Genomic DNA, 16997 nt, shown 5'->3' on the forward strand with positions numbered 1-16997 from the left:
TTTTCAAGGCCTTTTCATTTTTCTTATCTCAAAACACATCTTAAGTTGTGATCCTATTATGCAAAACATAACATTTTCTTACTTGTTAGTACTTGTTTTTGTGTATTTGGGATCCCTATCAGTCCTGAAAATGTAAAAACAAGGCATGGTGGAGATAATTAGTTACGTCAACCACTACCGTATTTTCCGCACCATAAGGCGCCCTGGGTTATAAGCCGCGCCTTCAATGAACGGCATATTTCAAAACTTTGTCCACCCATAAGCCGCCCCGTGTTGTAAGCCGCATCTAACTGCGCTAAAGGAATGTCAAAAAAACAGTCATGGAATCGTATATCAACATGGACGGAGCTGCTGAAAAAAGCCACCCGGCCTCTTCGCGTAAACTTAAACTTACCTTAACCACTCGCTCATCTTTTCTTCATCCATCCCTTCGAGTTAGCTTTTATGATGACGCCGGATGGAAAGGTCTCTTTTGGCAAGGTCTTCCTTTTGAATATCACCATGGGTGGAAGTTTCTGGCCATTAGCATGGCAAGCTAGAACCACAGTGAAGGATGACTTCTCATTCCCTGTGGTGCGAATATTCACCGTACGTGCTCCCGTTGTATCCACAGTGCGGTTCACAGGAATATCAGTTGCTGTGAAATAGTAATCCGTGTGCGGATGGAGAGATTGCGTCTTTTCATGAACCGGATCCCTGTCACTTGGTAGGAGCCATTTTGTGGTCTTTACAGATGTAAACACACAAAGGAAATGAAACGTACGGTATATCCGCGTGCTTTTTCTTCTTCTACGCGGGCGGGTGGTTGCTTACAGTAGAAGAAGAAGCGCTTCCTGTTCTATGGGGGCGGGTGCTTACCTTGGCGGTTGCTTGCGTAGAAGAAGAAGCGCTTCCTGTTCTACCGGGAAAAAAGATGGCGGCTGTTTACCGAAGTTGCGAGACCGAAACTTTATGAAAATGAATCTTAATATTTATCCATATATAAAGCGCACCGGGTTATAAGGCGCACTGTCAGCTTTTGAGAAAATTTGTGGTTTTTAGGTGCACCTTATAGTGCGGAAAATACGGTATTTCCATTTATGGGTTAGTTTATGGGCTAAACTACATGGGATAGTTTTGATCCATATCGTCCAGCTCTACACTTGCGTTAGCGATAGTTGACGGATGTTCTCTGTGTTTGAGCGTTACAGTAGGCCTTATGATGGCATTGTTTATATGTATGAGTGCACATGTTTACGTTGTTTAAGTGTTATTAATGCAATTGTGATATTGAAGACATTTTATATTGCTACAAAAAATGTTGTGCTACAATTTTTTTTCATTTAGTAGCACCGGTGTTCTTAGTGGAAAAAGCTAATCATACTGCACTGATGTGTGTGTGTGTTTGTTTGTATATGTATGTTTATTTTTATATTTATATATATATATATATATATAAAACTAACTTACTTTGTTTTTTACTTTATTGAACTGCTCGTGCAAGTGACATCGAGGCCACTCTGGGGCCTCTGTGTGTTTATACTGGAGTCTAATAAATATCACATTTTACTTGTAATCTAATGAGTCTGTTGGAAAAAATCTAAAATAAAAAAAAAAGCCTGATTTGATCTACTTGGCCTGCCGTGTAAACACAGTCAAAGTGGCTCAAATCAGATTTTTTTCCAACGGACTGTTAACACTGCAAGTACAATTTTATCTTTATCAGACTCCAGTAAAAATGCGCAAAGGCCCCAATGTAGCCACAACGTCACTTGCCTGTGCAGTTGGCTAAAGAGTTGACAAAGGAAGTTGATCAGTCAAAATAAGCTCACTCTTGGAGATGAAGAGTTAACTTGCCAGTGGTGTACAAAGTGATTATTTTATTATATATTTTGATATCTAAATCAGCGTTTCGAAGATTAAGGTATAATTTTTTTGATGCAGCATGAGTGTTATTGATAGACACGGCTTGTAGCTTTTTTCAACAAAGCGGCTGATTTTGACAGAACTCCAGATTCTGTAAATGAACAAGGATGTCGCTACAACACGCAAAAACATGGATGATACGTGTAGAGGAAGTAGGCAGATGATGGAGAAAAAAAACTGCACAAGAAGGAAAAAGAATTGCAAAAAGGAAAGCAATAGTGCTTTGCACACAAATGGGGTAGCTCACCCCAAAGATTATGTTAAATTCATAATCAGGTCGTATTTCTGTTTAGACTGCAGTTACATTTGAAAAGATCCAATCATATTCAGACTACATCCTGAGGCGAAAAAGTCAAATTCAAAGCTTAGACTGGTTAAAAAAAAATTAAATGTGTGCAACTTAAGGGCAAAAAAACAGATTTGATGTGTAGTGTCAGTAAACGGGGGCATTAGTAATTAGGTGTCAACAAGCAGGCTCGTTTAGATATGGGCACATGGCTGCCAATTGTGCTACATAGGAATGTAGCTTAAAAAAATCTATTTCCGATGAAATGCAGATGTCCAGCTCGCCGCCGTCCAAGAAACGTCGCTTGTCAGGAACAGAGACGAAGACGGGATCCAATTGCTCCTCCTCAAACTCTGTCAGAACTGATCTGTCCCACACACCTGCCAACGTAAGCACACAGTCCTCCTGTAGATAAAATGTTAAGATTGTCAGATTTTTTTTTTTTTACTTCATGCTCTGTTATGTTCAGGGCATGGCTAAGAATGGCAATGATGCTGAGATTGATGAAGGCCTGTACTCCAGACAACTGTAAGTCTTATCTCAGTTGAAGCTCCAATCTGTGGAATGTCTACAAAGTTGTGTTCATCATGCCAAATGTCTGTTTTTAGCTATGTGTTGGGCCATGCTGCAATGAAGCGCATGCAGAATTCCAATGTCCTCATCTCTGGTATGAGAGGACTTGGAGTGGAGATTGCCAAGAATGTCATCCTGGGGGGCGTTCGTAGTGTCACTGTACACGACCAAGGCATTGCAGAATGGAGAGACCTGTCCTCTCAGGTAAATTCAGTATACATGGCAAAAGTCTTGATTTTCAATTTTATTTATGCTTTATTTCATGTTTAAACAGTGATCCCTCAGTGTTATATTTAATGGCTTGAGCTGTGTTAGTCCTTAAATTGTCCTTGAGTGATTCTCAGGTTACACTGTCATAATATCTAATTAGAATATAGTCGGTCGTCTCTGTACACGTGCTTGGTCCAAACTATTATTTCCGTATCTTTTAAAATGAAGTATCAATAAAAATACAATCTAAACAAAATTTGTTGAACGCTCGCTTCGGCTGCAGATACTCGCTGTTTCTCTTGCCTAAACGCCATACTGAGTTGCAGGATAGGGAGATGATCAAGAGTCGGAACAAGCTCACTAGTTAGCTAACCATTTAGCTAGCTTACTTGTCGCCTTAGTTCGTTTTCTGAGCCACAACATTGATGGCTGTCCACTTTCCTAATTATATTTGGATGATTACAATTTGAACACTAAGTTCCGAACCAGTCGTAGTTCTAGAGTGTTTATTAGTAGCCAACGAGAAGGTATATTTTTTACGTGACGGATTGTAACCTGAGGTTACAACACAGGAAGCAAAGAGCCTGATGTCACACTTGGCGTTGTGCTTCTGCAAGCCTATCCATCCATCCCCTCTCCTTAAAAGCCGCCATTGGCCTCTTGCATTTTGTAGATCGTTGTCTGCCGGTATAGCTCGGATAGATTAAGGTAAGTCCACATTCCAGACATGCTGCCTCCGCTCCGAACAGCCCCGTGTGTATTGCTTTCTTCATCACATCTGGAATTGGCAGCGCTATTCGGATGGTCTTACTTTTGGCAGCCAAATTACACGTTGGAATTGGGCTGATTGTTAGCAAAAGATTGGCAATAAAAGTAAAGTGTTTCGAACTTTTTCTTCTTCTGGACGCTACAATATATTAAATTACATTAGTTTTCATATTATAAAAAAATTAAGGTGTGGCGGATAATTTTTTGTTGTGGCAGGCCCCCACAATCAGTTACATTAGGGGAAACCCTAACATTACATGAGAAATGTGTCATAAAAACAGCCAAAAGAGCATGATAGATGAACATTAAATCTGAATGTAAAATATAGTGTAGAAATGTACTGCAGGAAATTTATTTTGAATGTTTGTTAGGGGTTTGCATAACAGCACATTGTGCTGATGGAAATTGTATTTTTTCCCCCAATTTCCCTTTTTCTCAAAAGGTGCTCACTAAACAATGGCAAGTCCCACACATACTCACGTTAATTTAGTAGGCTTTCTGTGTTGTAAACAAAATTTTGCCTCATTTCAAAGACATTAGAACATGTTTGGTGCCATTTTTTAATACAATTGAGTTTGTATATATTTGCAAATACATTTCTTTATTTTAATTGGAAAATTATGTTGCACACATTGCAAGAGCAGACTTTAGTACAGCCTTCATCCAAAAAATGTTTTGCGATGTCCTGATTTTAGACCCTTATACTTAACGAGGCTTTGAGTAGAATCATGAGATGAGATTTTGTTGAGGCGTGAGGATTTATATTTTTCTAATTTATTTTTAATGATTGCTTATCAGTGAGGCCTGGACGATATGGCCTAAAAATAAAGTCTCCAATTTTTCCACAGTAAATTCGATTTCCGATAAGGTTTTTTTCCCTTTGCTTTTTAAAGAAAACAATTAATATAAATGACAGGTATTCAAAGCAAGTTTTGCTTTTATTTGAAAACTAGTAGTTCGAAATGGTGCTGCATACTCTGCAAAAATTTATATTTTTATATTTTTGGATTAGATGTAAATTGTACTTTTTATGCAATAATTTTAAAATAACTATATTAAGAGCTTCGTCTGGGAGGCAATACTTCTTCAAAATAATTCTGTATACAAAAATATAGCTTGTACATTTCATGCAAATCTCCAACATTGAGAGTAATAAAGTGCAAATTTAAAACTTCTGTTTTAAATAAAATACTACCGGTACTTTAAATTAAAAAAATAAAAAACTATTCTACATTGTATGCAAATAAATAATCAAGTAAAACATTGGGATGACTATAGTTTTAGTAAGTGGATAAAACTTAGGCTCTTTGTTAGTGTGTACTGATGTTAAAGACAATGTACGTCTCAATGCATATGGAATATATCACTATATTGATGATTAAATGTTAAAATTCCACAGAGGTCTTACAGCAGCACCGAGCTGTTCGGTTTGGATTTGCAGAGCGACTGCCTTAGTGATCCCTCTGTGCATTGTTCTCCATTCTTTCGCTACCCCTGCAGTAAATTTTAAATGTGCTTTATAAATAAAGTTGATTTGATTTGATTCTGTACATGGTACCTTGTGTAAATTATTTGGCCACAGTACTCTGCTTTTTAGGTGTAGTTGTTGTTGCCGTCGTGTTTGCCTCGTAAAGAGTTGCATTTCCCCCACTTGGTTCGATGCTGTTTCAGATGCTGGAATACGTTTATTGTGCTGATGCCTTTTTTAAACAAACTTTGCAGCGTGCAGTCACTTGTTCTCAATCAATCAATCACACAAAGTTTATTTATATAGCCATAAATCACGAGTGTCTCAAAGGGCTGCACAAGCCACGACGACATCCTCGGCTCAGACCTCACAGGTTCTACACCTGTTTCTGCAAATCGAAAGCTCTTTTCTTTGGAACTAACTCGCTCTTGTTATACCATTAGCCATGATTTGCTAGGTTTGTTGATCTTCGCTAAGAAAGTAAGGGGGCGGGTGAGGGCTACGAAAGCTCATGGGGGCAAAAAAAATACACCTGAGCAAAAGGAGAATTTTTGATTTTTTAAAATTGCAACAAATTTAATCTACCGTATTTTCCGCACTATAAGGCGCACCTAAAAACCACAATTTTTCTCAAAAGCTGACAGTGCGCCTAATAACCCGGTGCGCTTTATTACGATTCATTTTCATAAAGTTTCGGTCTCGCAACTTCGGTAAACAGCCGCCATCTTTTTTCCCGGTAGAACAGGAAGCGCTTCTTCTTCTACGCAAGCAACCGCCAAGGAAAGCACCCGCCCCCATAGAACAGGAAGCGCTTCACCCGCCCCCATAGAACAGGAAGCGCTTCACCCGCCCCCGGAAGAAGAAGAAAAAACGCGCGGATATCACCGTACGTTTCATTTCCTGTTTACATCTGTAAAGACCACAAAATGGCTCCTACTAAACGATCCGGGTCATAAAAAGACGCAATCTCTCCATCCGCACACGGATTACTACCGTATTTCACAGCAACTGAACCGCACTGTGGAACGGGAGCACGTACGGTGAATATTCGCTCCACAGGGAATGAGAAGTCATCCTTCACTGTGGTTCTAGCTTGCCATGCTAACTTCCACCCATGGTGATATTCAAAAGGAAGACCTTGCCAAAAGAGACCTTTCCAGCCGGCGTCATCATAAAAGCTAACTCGAAGGGATGGATGGATGAAGAAAAGATGAGCGAGTGGTTAAGGGAAGTTTACGCGAAGCGGCCGGGTGGCTTTTTTCACGCTGCTCCGTCCATTTTGATATATGACTCTATGCGCGCCCACATCACAGATGGTGTCAAAAAACAAGTGAAGCACACAAATACAACACTCGCCGTCATTCCGGGTGGATTAACCAAAGAACTCCAACCGCTGGATATTGGTGTCAACAGGGCATTCAAATCACGACTGCGAACTGCGTGGGAAAAATGGATGACCGAAGGCGAACACACCTTCACTAAGACGGGCAGACAACGCCGGACAACATACGCCAACATCTGCCAGTGGATTGTAAATGCCTGGGCAGATATTTCTGTCACAACTGTGGTCCGAGCTTTCCGGAAGGCAGGATTCACAGAACTGCTGCACAACAACAGCGACACTGAATCCGATGATTTCGAAGAGACGGAGCCCGCCATTTTGGAAGCCACGCTAGCGCAACTTTTCAATTCGGACACCGAAGACGAAGAATTCGAAGGATTTACCGGTACGAATGAAGAATAACTTCAGAAAGTGAGCGCTATGTTTATTTTGTGTGTTGTGTGTTGTGACATTAACGTTCGAGCAACATTACCGGTATGTTGCTATTGCTCTACACCATTTTGAATTTTACTATGTTTGTGATTGCACATTTGTACATTTTGGGACAGAGTTGTTAGAACGCTGGTTTTCAATATATTATTAAAGTTTGACTGAACTATCTGACTGTTTTTTTGACATTCACTTTAGCGCAGCGTTTTTTTGACATTCACTTTAGCGCAGCGTAGGCGCGGCTTTTAGTCCGGGGCGGCTTATTGGTGGACAAAATTATGAAATATGTAATTCATAGAAGGTGCGGCTAATAATCCGGTGCGCCTTATAGTGCGGAAAATACGGTAATCGATATATCGCCCAGCCCTATTACCAGCTTGAATGGCCCCTTCGCCAGGATTCAACAGATTTGAATGAAGTTGGTGCTTCTTTAAATTGTCTTTCAACATCTGTTCGTGCTGCCCATAAATCTTAATTTTTTTTTCTTCTGTACAATGTGAGGGGAGAGAGGGGTCGGCATGGGTAGAGGCACAACAGTGCTTGGACGTTACGCCGTGGACAGGCGCACACGGACGCGCACTCAGCAAAAATTAGTTAGCAAAGCGAAAAAAGCCGTTAAGGGAATATTGTCTTGTACAGCGCGGACCAAACAGTTTTTTACGTATACCATTTCAGTCCTAATGCACACATGTTTTTGCTAAAATTATTTAAAAATTTGTATTGTTAGTTTTATATTCGAGAGGAAGATCTGGGGAAGAACCGAGCGGAAGTCAGTCAGCCCCGCCTGGCTGAGCTCAACAACTACGTCCCTGTGGCAGCATATACCAGTACTCTCACAGACGACTTCTTGACGAAGTTCCAGGTATAATTTCAGGCCTAGGCCGTTATTGAGGAGAATGTCATTACATAGTTTTATAGGCAATTTTAACTTTTCACTTTTTGTAATCTAGGTGGTAGTGTTGACCAACTCCACTCTAGATGAGCAGCAGCAAGTGGGAGAATTCTGCCACAGTAAAGGCATCAAGTTCATCATTGCAGACACCCGTGGCCTGTTCGGGTAAGAACCTGAACATCTTTCACATTTAGTGCTGTGCGATATGGGCTCAAAAAAAAAAAAAAATATATATATATATATATATATATTCCAACATATAGGTAGTTGTATGTCCTGAACAATATCGCAATACAGTTTGTTTTGTTTTTTCTTTAAATATGTATATAGGGCAATGTGTACACATTAATTTAAAGATAGCAACTAAGTTATCTGTATCTGCAGGACTGCTTGTCATAGATGATTCCTCAGGACAAAAACTATTAGATCCGTTAGGTGTTTTTCTTTTCATAATTTTTGGGTATTACGGTAACGTTAGTACCGTATTTTCCGCACTAAAAGGCGCACCGGATTATAAGGCGCACCTTCAATAAATGGCATATTTCAAAACTGTGTTCATATATAAGGCGCACCAGATTATAAGGCGCACCTATGTCAACAAAACAGTCAGATAGGTCAGTCAAACTTTATTAATAGATAACAAACCAGCATTCTGACAACTCTGTTCACTCCCAAAATGAATAAACAGCGGATTTACTTGTGTTACGTAAATCAAACGTTAGTGCAATCACAATATAGTAACACTCGAAATAGTGCAGAGCAATAACAATATATCAATAACTCAACGTTGCTCAAACGTTAATGTCACACAACACACAAAATGTAAAGCTCACTTTATGAAGTTATTGCTCATTAACGAATCCCTCAAATTCTTCTTCAGTGTCCGAATTAAACAGTTGAGCGAATACGGCATCCAACATGCTCCGTCTCGTCGAATCTGTCATTAATGGAGTCAGTGTCGCTGCTGTTTAGCAGTTCAGTGACAATTCCTGCCTTCCTGAAAGCTCGGACCACAGTTGAGACTGAATCAGCCCAGGCTTTTACGATTCACTGGCAGATAGTGGCGTATGTCGTCCGGCGCTGTCTCCCTGTCTTGGTGAACGTGTGTTCGCCTTCTGTCATCCACTGTTCCCACGCAGTCTAGCTTCGAATGCCCTGTTGACACCAATATCTAGCGGCTGGAGTTCTTTTGTCAATCCACCCGGAATGACGGCGAGTATTGAATTAAGCGCGTAAGCGTGTCTCTTAATGTGATATTATGAGCTAGCGAATATAACAACTACACTACCCAGCATGCAACGGTAGTGACAAGCATGCGCGGTAGCCCTGAGAAGCGTTGTTGTATGCCGGCAGTTAGAATGTGGTTATGAGCACGCTGTGATTAAACGTTAAGAACTCAGCCAACACGCCTCGTCGGCATTATTTATAATTAGACAGACAACACACTTAATAGGAGCCATTTTGGGGGTCTTAACATAAACACACAAATGGAAATGAAACGTCACATATCCCAGCATGCACTGCGCGCTTCTTCTTCTTCTATGGGGGCTGCTGCTTACCATAGAAGAAGAAATTCTTCTACGGGGGCAGCTGCTTACCGTAGAAGAAGAAACGCTTCTTCTACGGGGAAAAAAGATGGCGGCTGTTTACCGTAGTTGCGAGACCTAAACTTTATGAATATTAATCCATATATAAGGCGCACCGGATTATAAGGCGCACTGTCAGCTTTTGAGAAAATTTGTGGTTTTTAGGTGCGGAAAATACGGTACTTGGTGACATTTTAACACTGTAGTTTTCTTCATGACGTGTCTTCAAGTGGTAGACACAATTAGACTTGTTCAACTTGCTGGTAACGACTTGTTGGTGGTATGTTTTACAAACTACCTTTCAGTTGGCGTCTGACTTTTCTTTTGTCCAAACATAGTACCTGTTCCCTCTTTCTGGCACCGATTCGTCTTTTTATTTTGTTGAGTTAGCTTCCAGTCTGATCTCCCTGTCTGCGATCTTGACATCCATGCTCCTGCCCACTTCTGCTGTCTCCTGTCGTAAAGTTCTTTCAAGTGACGTAGTAATGCTTCCATAAAGCAACAGCATGTAGCTGTTCATTCTTACACCCCTAAGTTGTTTCAAGACCATGTCTCAGGACTGCTGATGCCGACCCGAGGGTCCAGTACCCGCGGGAAACCTGTCCGTTCTTTCCCCATGGATAGTTTTAAGGAAAACAGTGCTAAAATAGGCCTAACAGTTAACCACTTTTGGTGTCTCGTTATCCAGGTAGCTGCTCATTCATACACAATAATTATGTCGCACCATAGACATTTTTATACTGTATTGTGATAAATGTTGTAATATCGCACAGCACTCCACACGAGTTGACTTTCTCGAGGTTATTGCTGTTTTTGACAACGGGTGTGTTGATTTGTAGCCAGCTGTTTTGTGACTTTGGTGAGGAGATGATTGTGCATGACACTAATGGGGAACAGCCCCTGAGTGCCATGATTTCCATGATCACAAAGGTTAGTCCTCACAACTTGATTTTTGTTCCTCAATCCATTGTCATTTTAAAATAACAATCTATTCAGTCAACTTGAACAAGAATATATTTTTCTTCAGGACAATAAAGGTGTTGTGACTTGCCTGGATGAGGCCCGTCATGGGTTTGAGAGTGGAAACTTTGTCACCTTCTCAGAAATTCAGGGGATGACAGAACTCAATGGCTGCCAGCCGGTGGAAATCAAAGTTCTTGGTAAGGCCTATTATCTGTAAAATAAATATTGCAGTACGTCTTAAAGATTTGATGCAATGTGTTTCCAGGTCCCTACACCTTCAGTATTTGTGACACAACAGGATTTACAGACTATATAAGAGGAGGAATTGTTTCCCAGGTCAAGGTGCCCAAGAAATTCACCTTTGTAAGTTGAAATATGCACAACAAATGGTGTACTAGATGCTGTCAAAAAATTAGCTGGTCGTCTCAATTATTTCGATTGACCACTCTCACATATCTTTTCATTGTTTTTTGATTTTAAACAAATGTGTTCATTCAGACATACTGTCCAAAATGAACTTCATTAGTGAACATGTTAATTTAAACATTATATCTTGTGTACATGTTAATTTAAACATTGTATCTTGTATTGATCTTTGGGTTACAGAAATCATTGTCCTCCTCCATGGCTAAGCCAGAATTCATAATGACAGACTTTGCCAAGCTTGAGCGTCCGGCACAATTGCATGTGGGCTTTCAGGCCATCCACGCCTTCCAGAAAAAAAACAACCGTCTCCCTACACCGTGGAACCAGGTAAACCCCTCTCCGTGGCAGCAGGACAAAAGCAGGAAAGCTACGTCTCTCCCCAACAAGTCACTTTATATCACATCGATTCTTGTTTGTAATGACCATTTTTGGTTCGTCTGGCTTAGAGCAGCACAATTCATAAAATTAAAATCACAATTTTGGGTGCCACAGTTAAAGGTGATCATCTGCAAGATTAATAGTTAAAAAAGCAGGCTCTGCTGCATATCAAATCAAGAACTTTCAGACTCTGCGGCAGCAGGAAAGCAGAACTGGCATATCTTGAAGCCCCATGAACATTATTACATGTCATGCTCACCCTACGGACCACTCCAAGTTGATTGGTGCCTGATGGGAAACCTGTTTTACAGAACATAATGAATTTAATATTGATTAAAAAAATAATTGTGATTATTATTTTGCCCATAATCATGTAGCTCTACCTAGTCTGGCTAACTTCAACTCCAAGCATTATCGTGACACATTTTTGCTACAGCCATTTAACTTCTGCAATCTCTGCATTTCATTCAGGCTGATGGTGAAGAACTATTGTCAATGGCCAGGGAGTTGAACTCTGCTCAGACTGAATCAGCCCAAGTAGAGCAGCTTGATGAGGCTCTCATCAAAAAGATAGCATTTGTTGCTGCTGGCGATTTGGCCCCTGTCAACGCCTTCATTGGTGGTCTGGCAGCACAGGAAGTCATGAAGGTCAGTAAAAAACTATTGGCAACTATCAGCGTATGTCTCAGTCACGACAGCACTAGCCATAAAATGTTAGTTTTTACCCTTGTTTTAATATGGCTAAATGATCTGTTTATCCTTTTAGGCATGCACCGGAAAGTTTATGCCCATAATGCAGTGGTTGTACTTTGATGCATTAGAGTGCCTGCCTGAAGAGGAGGGAGTTGTACTCACAGAAGAAGAGTGTGCCCCTGTAGGTGTTAGCAACACCCCCATACATATTTATGCTAACAGTGTCATAATGCTGACAAACTCACTTTTTTCTTTTCACTCAGAGGAACAGTCGCTACGATGGACAGATTGCTGTATTTGGCACAAAACTGCAAGAGCTTCTTGCCAAGCAACGCTACTTCCTGGTGAGTATGCCATTCATTGGTATTAGTGGTATTCTGTTGCTAAGAGATATTCAATGGGCACATGTGGCAATGGCTATTAAAAGACCAAATACAGTGAGGACATTATACTAAGGAGTTTGATAGACCTGGTCTTTGTAAGTTATAGCACTAGCTCTCAAAAGTTAAGGGGTTCATTTATGTTGGGGACTAATTCCGCTGGCCAATCTACATAGATATGACTCTTCTGTATGCTAATCTACAATACCCAAATACCTGATTATTCCAGGTTGGAGCTGGTGCCATTGGCTGTGAGCTTTTGAAAAACTTTGCCATGATTGGTTTGGCTAGTGGGGATGGTGAGATCATTGTGACAGATATGGACACTATCGAGAAGTCCAACCTCAACAGACAGTTCCTCTTCAGACAATCCGATGTTACGGTTGGTATATATTTTTTTTTATCCAAGCAGCTTGAACACGTTTTTCTTGACATGTGTATTGTAATAAAGTGTACTGCAGTTTTATTCTTGGTCATTTTGATTCTTGTGAAATTCAATATTTGTGCCAGTATTTTATCAGACACTATTCCATAGCTCTTGTGTCTGTGTGTGATAATAGAAAATGAAAAGTGACACAGCTGCAGCAGCAGTGAAACAGATGAACCCCTCCATCAAGATCACTGGTCACCAGAATAAGGTGGACGCAGAGACAGAGAGGATTTATGACGATGACTTCTTCGAAAGCCTTGATGGCGTAGCCAATGCACTGGACAATGTTGATGCACGTAAGTAGTATAATTTTTCAATTGAACATTCCAATAAATGTGTGTATATAATCTGTCTCAATCTCTTTTTTGTGCAGGTTTGTACATGGATCGTAGGTGTGTGTACTACCGTAAACCTTTACTGGAGTCTGGTACTCTGGGTACCAAAGGCAATGTCCAGGTCGTGATCCCCTTCCTTACAGAGTCTTACAGCTCTAGCCAGGATCCACCTGAGAAGTCTATCCCCATCTGTACCCTCAAAAATTTCCCAAATGCCATTGAACACACACTGCAAGTGAGTAAACATGTTTATTTTCTCCACCAGACATTTGAATCAAGCATGTTATTTATCTGTGCCTACACGTTGCTCTCTCTAGTGGGCCCGTGATGAGTTTGAGGGACTTTTCAAACAGCCACCAGAGAATGCCAAGCAGTACCTCAAGTAAGACAGCTTCCTTTTATCCTCTGGTGAATTGGTCTGCTACTGAACCTAGTTTATGTTCATGCTTGTATATATTCTCCCACAAAATGGCTTTTTAATGCAGGAATTAAGTATATTTATTTGTAATTAATTTAAATTAGGAATAGGCATTATCTTCAAGATTGTGGTCAGTCACGTCTAATTGATCAAACTTAGAAGTAAACATGTGTCCATAAGCAGTGTAGGCATATTCATTAACATAAATGTATAAACATTACTACAGTATACAATACAAAGTGTAAATATGAGCAACCAGCTAGGGGATCAGTTGAAGATGGCCCAACTAGTTAGAATTTAAAATTTACATGAGTACTAATTTCTACTGGTTGACTTGCAGAGATCCCAAGTTCATGGAGCGCACCCTGAAACTTACTGGTGGTCAGTCTGCCGAATTGCTAGAGGCTGTTTACAAGACCCTCGTCACAGACTGTCCCCACAGTTGGGTCGACTGTGTAACTTGGGCACGTAACCATTGGCAGTGCCAGTATAACAACAACATCCGCCAGCTATTGCACAATTTCCCCCGTGATCAGGTACTCCTTTAACTAGCAGCAACTAACTTTGCTTGTTGAAGTGTCACTAAAAAATTAAATGCGCCACACATTGAAATTGTGGCTTAAGAATCTGTCATTGGGGGAATGAAAACCATTTTTGTCTTTTCCTTGTCTTTTAGCTAACCAGCTCTGGCGCCCCCTTTTGGTCTGTTCCAAAGAGGTGTCCTCACGCCATAGAATTTAGTACAAGCAATGTAAGTATATTTTATGTATTTCAGCTCCCTGAAAGTTGACTTGGTTTTCAAGCAGGCCGAATACCAAAAGTTGTTTTGTCTTGTAGGACCTGCACATAGACTATGTATTTGCTGCAGCCAACCTCTTTGCTCAGTCTTATGGCATTGAAGGAAACGCCGATCGTGCAGCAGTCGTCAAGATCTTACAAGAGATCCAGGTGCCTCCCTTTACACCACGTTCAGGTGTGAGAATCCACGTCTCTGATCAGGAGCTGCAAAATAGCAATTCCTCTGTTGGTACGTAGTTATGATGGCAATATTGCTAATATGAGGGGCTTTAAAATTAATTGCAAACCCACTGCATCTTTGTTTAAACAGATGATTCCAGATTGGAGGAGCTGAAAGTTCTGCTGCCTCCTCCCGAGTCAGCCCAGTTCGAACTCTGCCCTATTGAATTTGAAAAGGTAGCACATCTTTCTTTTTAGGTACACATAATCTCTGTCTATATCCTGAGTGTTTGTTCTTCCAACTACAAGGATGATGACACCAACTTCCACATGGACTTCATAGTAGCAGCATCTAACTTGAGAGCAGAGAACTATGACATCCCCCCAACTGACAGACACAATGTGGGTGCTTAGATCTGTCAGACCTATCTATTGGTTGAGTATTGTATTCCAATGTAATAATCCTCTCCCCTACCTAGAGCAAACTCATAGCTGGTAAGATCATCCCAGCCATTGCCACTACCACAGCTGCAGTTGTGGGTCTGGTGTGCCTTGAGCTCATCAAGATAGTCCAAGGACATAAGAAGCTGGAGTCATTCAAGAACGGCTTTATGAATCTCTCCCTGCCGTTTTTTGCCTTCTCCGAGCCCATTGCTGCTCGCAGGCATAAGGTAGGTACACGGCATGTGTCTCCCTGTATGTTGAGCTCCTGTGGTGGTGTAGCTTAACAGAGTGAAAATTTCAACCATCACTTAAGATTGGCATGGATAATTAGTAGCTCCCATGATGATTCAGCCATGCTAATACTGATGCACCAGGCAGTTTGTCTGGGTGCAAGTGAGTTCAGCTCACCTTCTCACACTGATTCAGTGTGTGCTGAGGAGACAACCCCCACAACTACTGTTGAGACTGTGTGACCAAACATGTTTTAATATACCACCTTGACATTGTTTCGACAGTACTATGAAATCGAATGGACGTTATGGGATCGTTTTGAGATCACGGGGCTGCAGCCCAATGGAGAGGAAATGACACTGCAGCAATTTCTGTCATACTTCAGAGTATGTGCCTATCTGCTTATTTAGCTACGCTTTACTTGTTGCATCATACTAAACGCTGTTTTTGTTTTATTTTTAAGAATGAGCATAGGTTGGATATCACCATGCTTTCTCAGGGAGTGTCCATGCTCTACTCATTCTTCATGCCACCCCCCAAACTCCGAGAGAGACTTGACCTGCCGTGAGTACAATATATTTGTGACATGTCATCAAGGGCTGCACAAAAACTTAAACCCGTTTTCACATCCACTGTCATCTGTGTGCTGCAGGATGACTGAGATCGTGACCAAGGTGTCTAAGAAGAAGCTGGGCAAGCATGTCAAAGCTCTGGTGTTTGAGTTGTGCTGCAATGACCTGACGGATGAAGATGTAGAAGTGCCATACGTCAGATATACTATCCGCTGAGCTCCACACTGAATCCGCCTGCAAGATAACTTGATGCTGGAGGAATAGGGGATGCTTGTAAATGATGGGTTAGCGTTATTTGGAGGGAAGGGGAATATGGGTTCAGGTCTTTACTGGATCAAGCTTATTGTTTGTTGTTTTGTTTTTCAAGGCCTGTGGTTTGTGTTAACCTGTGCCTCTGTACATAGCCTCCATTGAGCTGACTTGCTGATAGCTGTCCGTGAGCAATCCAGTTGTGCTCTTTTCGTCGAACAGAGCTCTTGCAGGAGGCGGGAACCTGAACGTGTACTGGACCTTCTGATATTTTGAAAAACCTCCATGTTCTGTTTTAATTCTAAGTCTTAGTGGTGTGTTACTGAACAGCCTATCCAATGTTCGTTTTAGGTATCCTCACAAACTTGGGCGCACACTTGTGCTCCAATCCTCGCCTGACACCTCACGTGACTGTTTCCTTTTTACATGCAACATAGAAAATGTTTGACAATAATAAAGCAACATGTAAGTACAAATTTCATCCTGTGACTGTTCAAATTCCCTACTTCTACAAACACCGCCAGTTTTAAATGGTTTTGCTGGATGACCAATTGCACCTCAACTGCCCCCCCAGCACTAAAGTTAACTTCTGTCTGGTTGAATTGGTTACTGTGATTTTCAGGCTCCTTTACTCAGTCGGCACTCTTGGCTTAATGGAGAAGGCTCTTGCACATGACATCTGTTTTCATGCATTTATGTCTTGTTTTTTGTATTTTATTTTTGAGGCCTCATTCGATGTTCGGCTCTCAACGTGTCTTTACCTTGTAAACTCAATGACACCAGAGTGTAAGAGCAAGGTCATATGTATCTTGATATGGGAGCACTTAGCTTGATAGTTAATAAATGCTAAATCGTGAATGAATCTGTTGTGTTTTTACATCTAAGGAAATAATGTGAATCTGAGAACAGCAATGTAATGCTTCTGTCTTAATTCTGCTCCTTGCGCACTCAAGAACAAGTACCGTACTAACCTTAACATTGGAATCATGAGATACATTTTCATAATGTGTTGATGCTGATTTCTGAGTTAAATTCCAACTTAATTCATTCAATAAGGCAAAA

General features: G+C 40.9%; 1 protein-coding gene and 1 non-coding gene across 4 annotated transcripts in view; both read left to right on the top strand.

The window, feature by feature from the left end:
- uba1 (ubiquitin-like modifier activating enzyme 1) overlaps nt 1–16793 on the top strand; it is a 24477-nt gene extending 7684 nt beyond the window's left edge. For all 3 annotated transcript variants that reach the window (XM_061979927.1, XM_061979920.1, XM_061979912.1), the window contains exons 2-26: nt 2463–2579; nt 2661–2719; nt 2800–2968; nt 7709–7843; nt 7932–8038; nt 10299–10389; nt 10487–10619; nt 10688–10785; nt 11029–11175; nt 11698–11874; nt 11993–12100; nt 12183–12263; nt 12529–12681; nt 12860–13025; nt 13103–13299; nt 13382–13446; nt 13823–14018; nt 14159–14233; nt 14320–14509; nt 14591–14676; nt 14749–14841; nt 14919–15110; nt 15399–15500; nt 15578–15678; nt 15767–16793. In XM_061979927.1, the coding sequence (XP_061835911.1) occupies nt 2463–2579; nt 2661–2719; nt 2800–2968; nt 7709–7843; nt 7932–8038; nt 10299–10389; nt 10487–10619; nt 10688–10785; nt 11029–11175; nt 11698–11874; nt 11993–12100; nt 12183–12263; nt 12529–12681; nt 12860–13025; nt 13103–13299; nt 13382–13446; nt 13823–14018; nt 14159–14233; nt 14320–14509; nt 14591–14676; nt 14749–14841; nt 14919–15110; nt 15399–15500; nt 15578–15678; nt 15767–15902 (3174 nt within the window). In that variant the 3' untranslated portion in view covers nt 15903–16793. The remainder of the gene's footprint in view (nt 1–2462; nt 2580–2660; nt 2720–2799; nt 2969–7708; nt 7844–7931; nt 8039–10298; nt 10390–10486; nt 10620–10687; nt 10786–11028; nt 11176–11697; nt 11875–11992; nt 12101–12182; nt 12264–12528; nt 12682–12859; nt 13026–13102; nt 13300–13381; nt 13447–13822; nt 14019–14158; nt 14234–14319; nt 14510–14590; nt 14677–14748; nt 14842–14918; nt 15111–15398; nt 15501–15577; nt 15679–15766) is intronic.
- LOC133573435 (small nucleolar RNA U6-53/MBII-28) lies at nt 15218–15324 on the top strand. Its single transcript, XR_009810912.1, has one exon. It is a non-coding gene; the product is annotated as a small nucleolar RNA U6-53/MBII-28 (small nucleolar RNA).
- Nucleotides 16794–16997: the final 204 nt, after the last annotated feature.

The sequence above is a fragment of the Nerophis lumbriciformis genome, linkage group LG01 (genome assembly GCF_033978685.3).
Source record: "Nerophis lumbriciformis linkage group LG01, RoL_Nlum_v2.1, whole genome shotgun sequence".
Lineage (NCBI taxonomy): Eukaryota > Metazoa > Chordata > Actinopteri > Syngnathiformes > Syngnathidae > Nerophis > Nerophis lumbriciformis.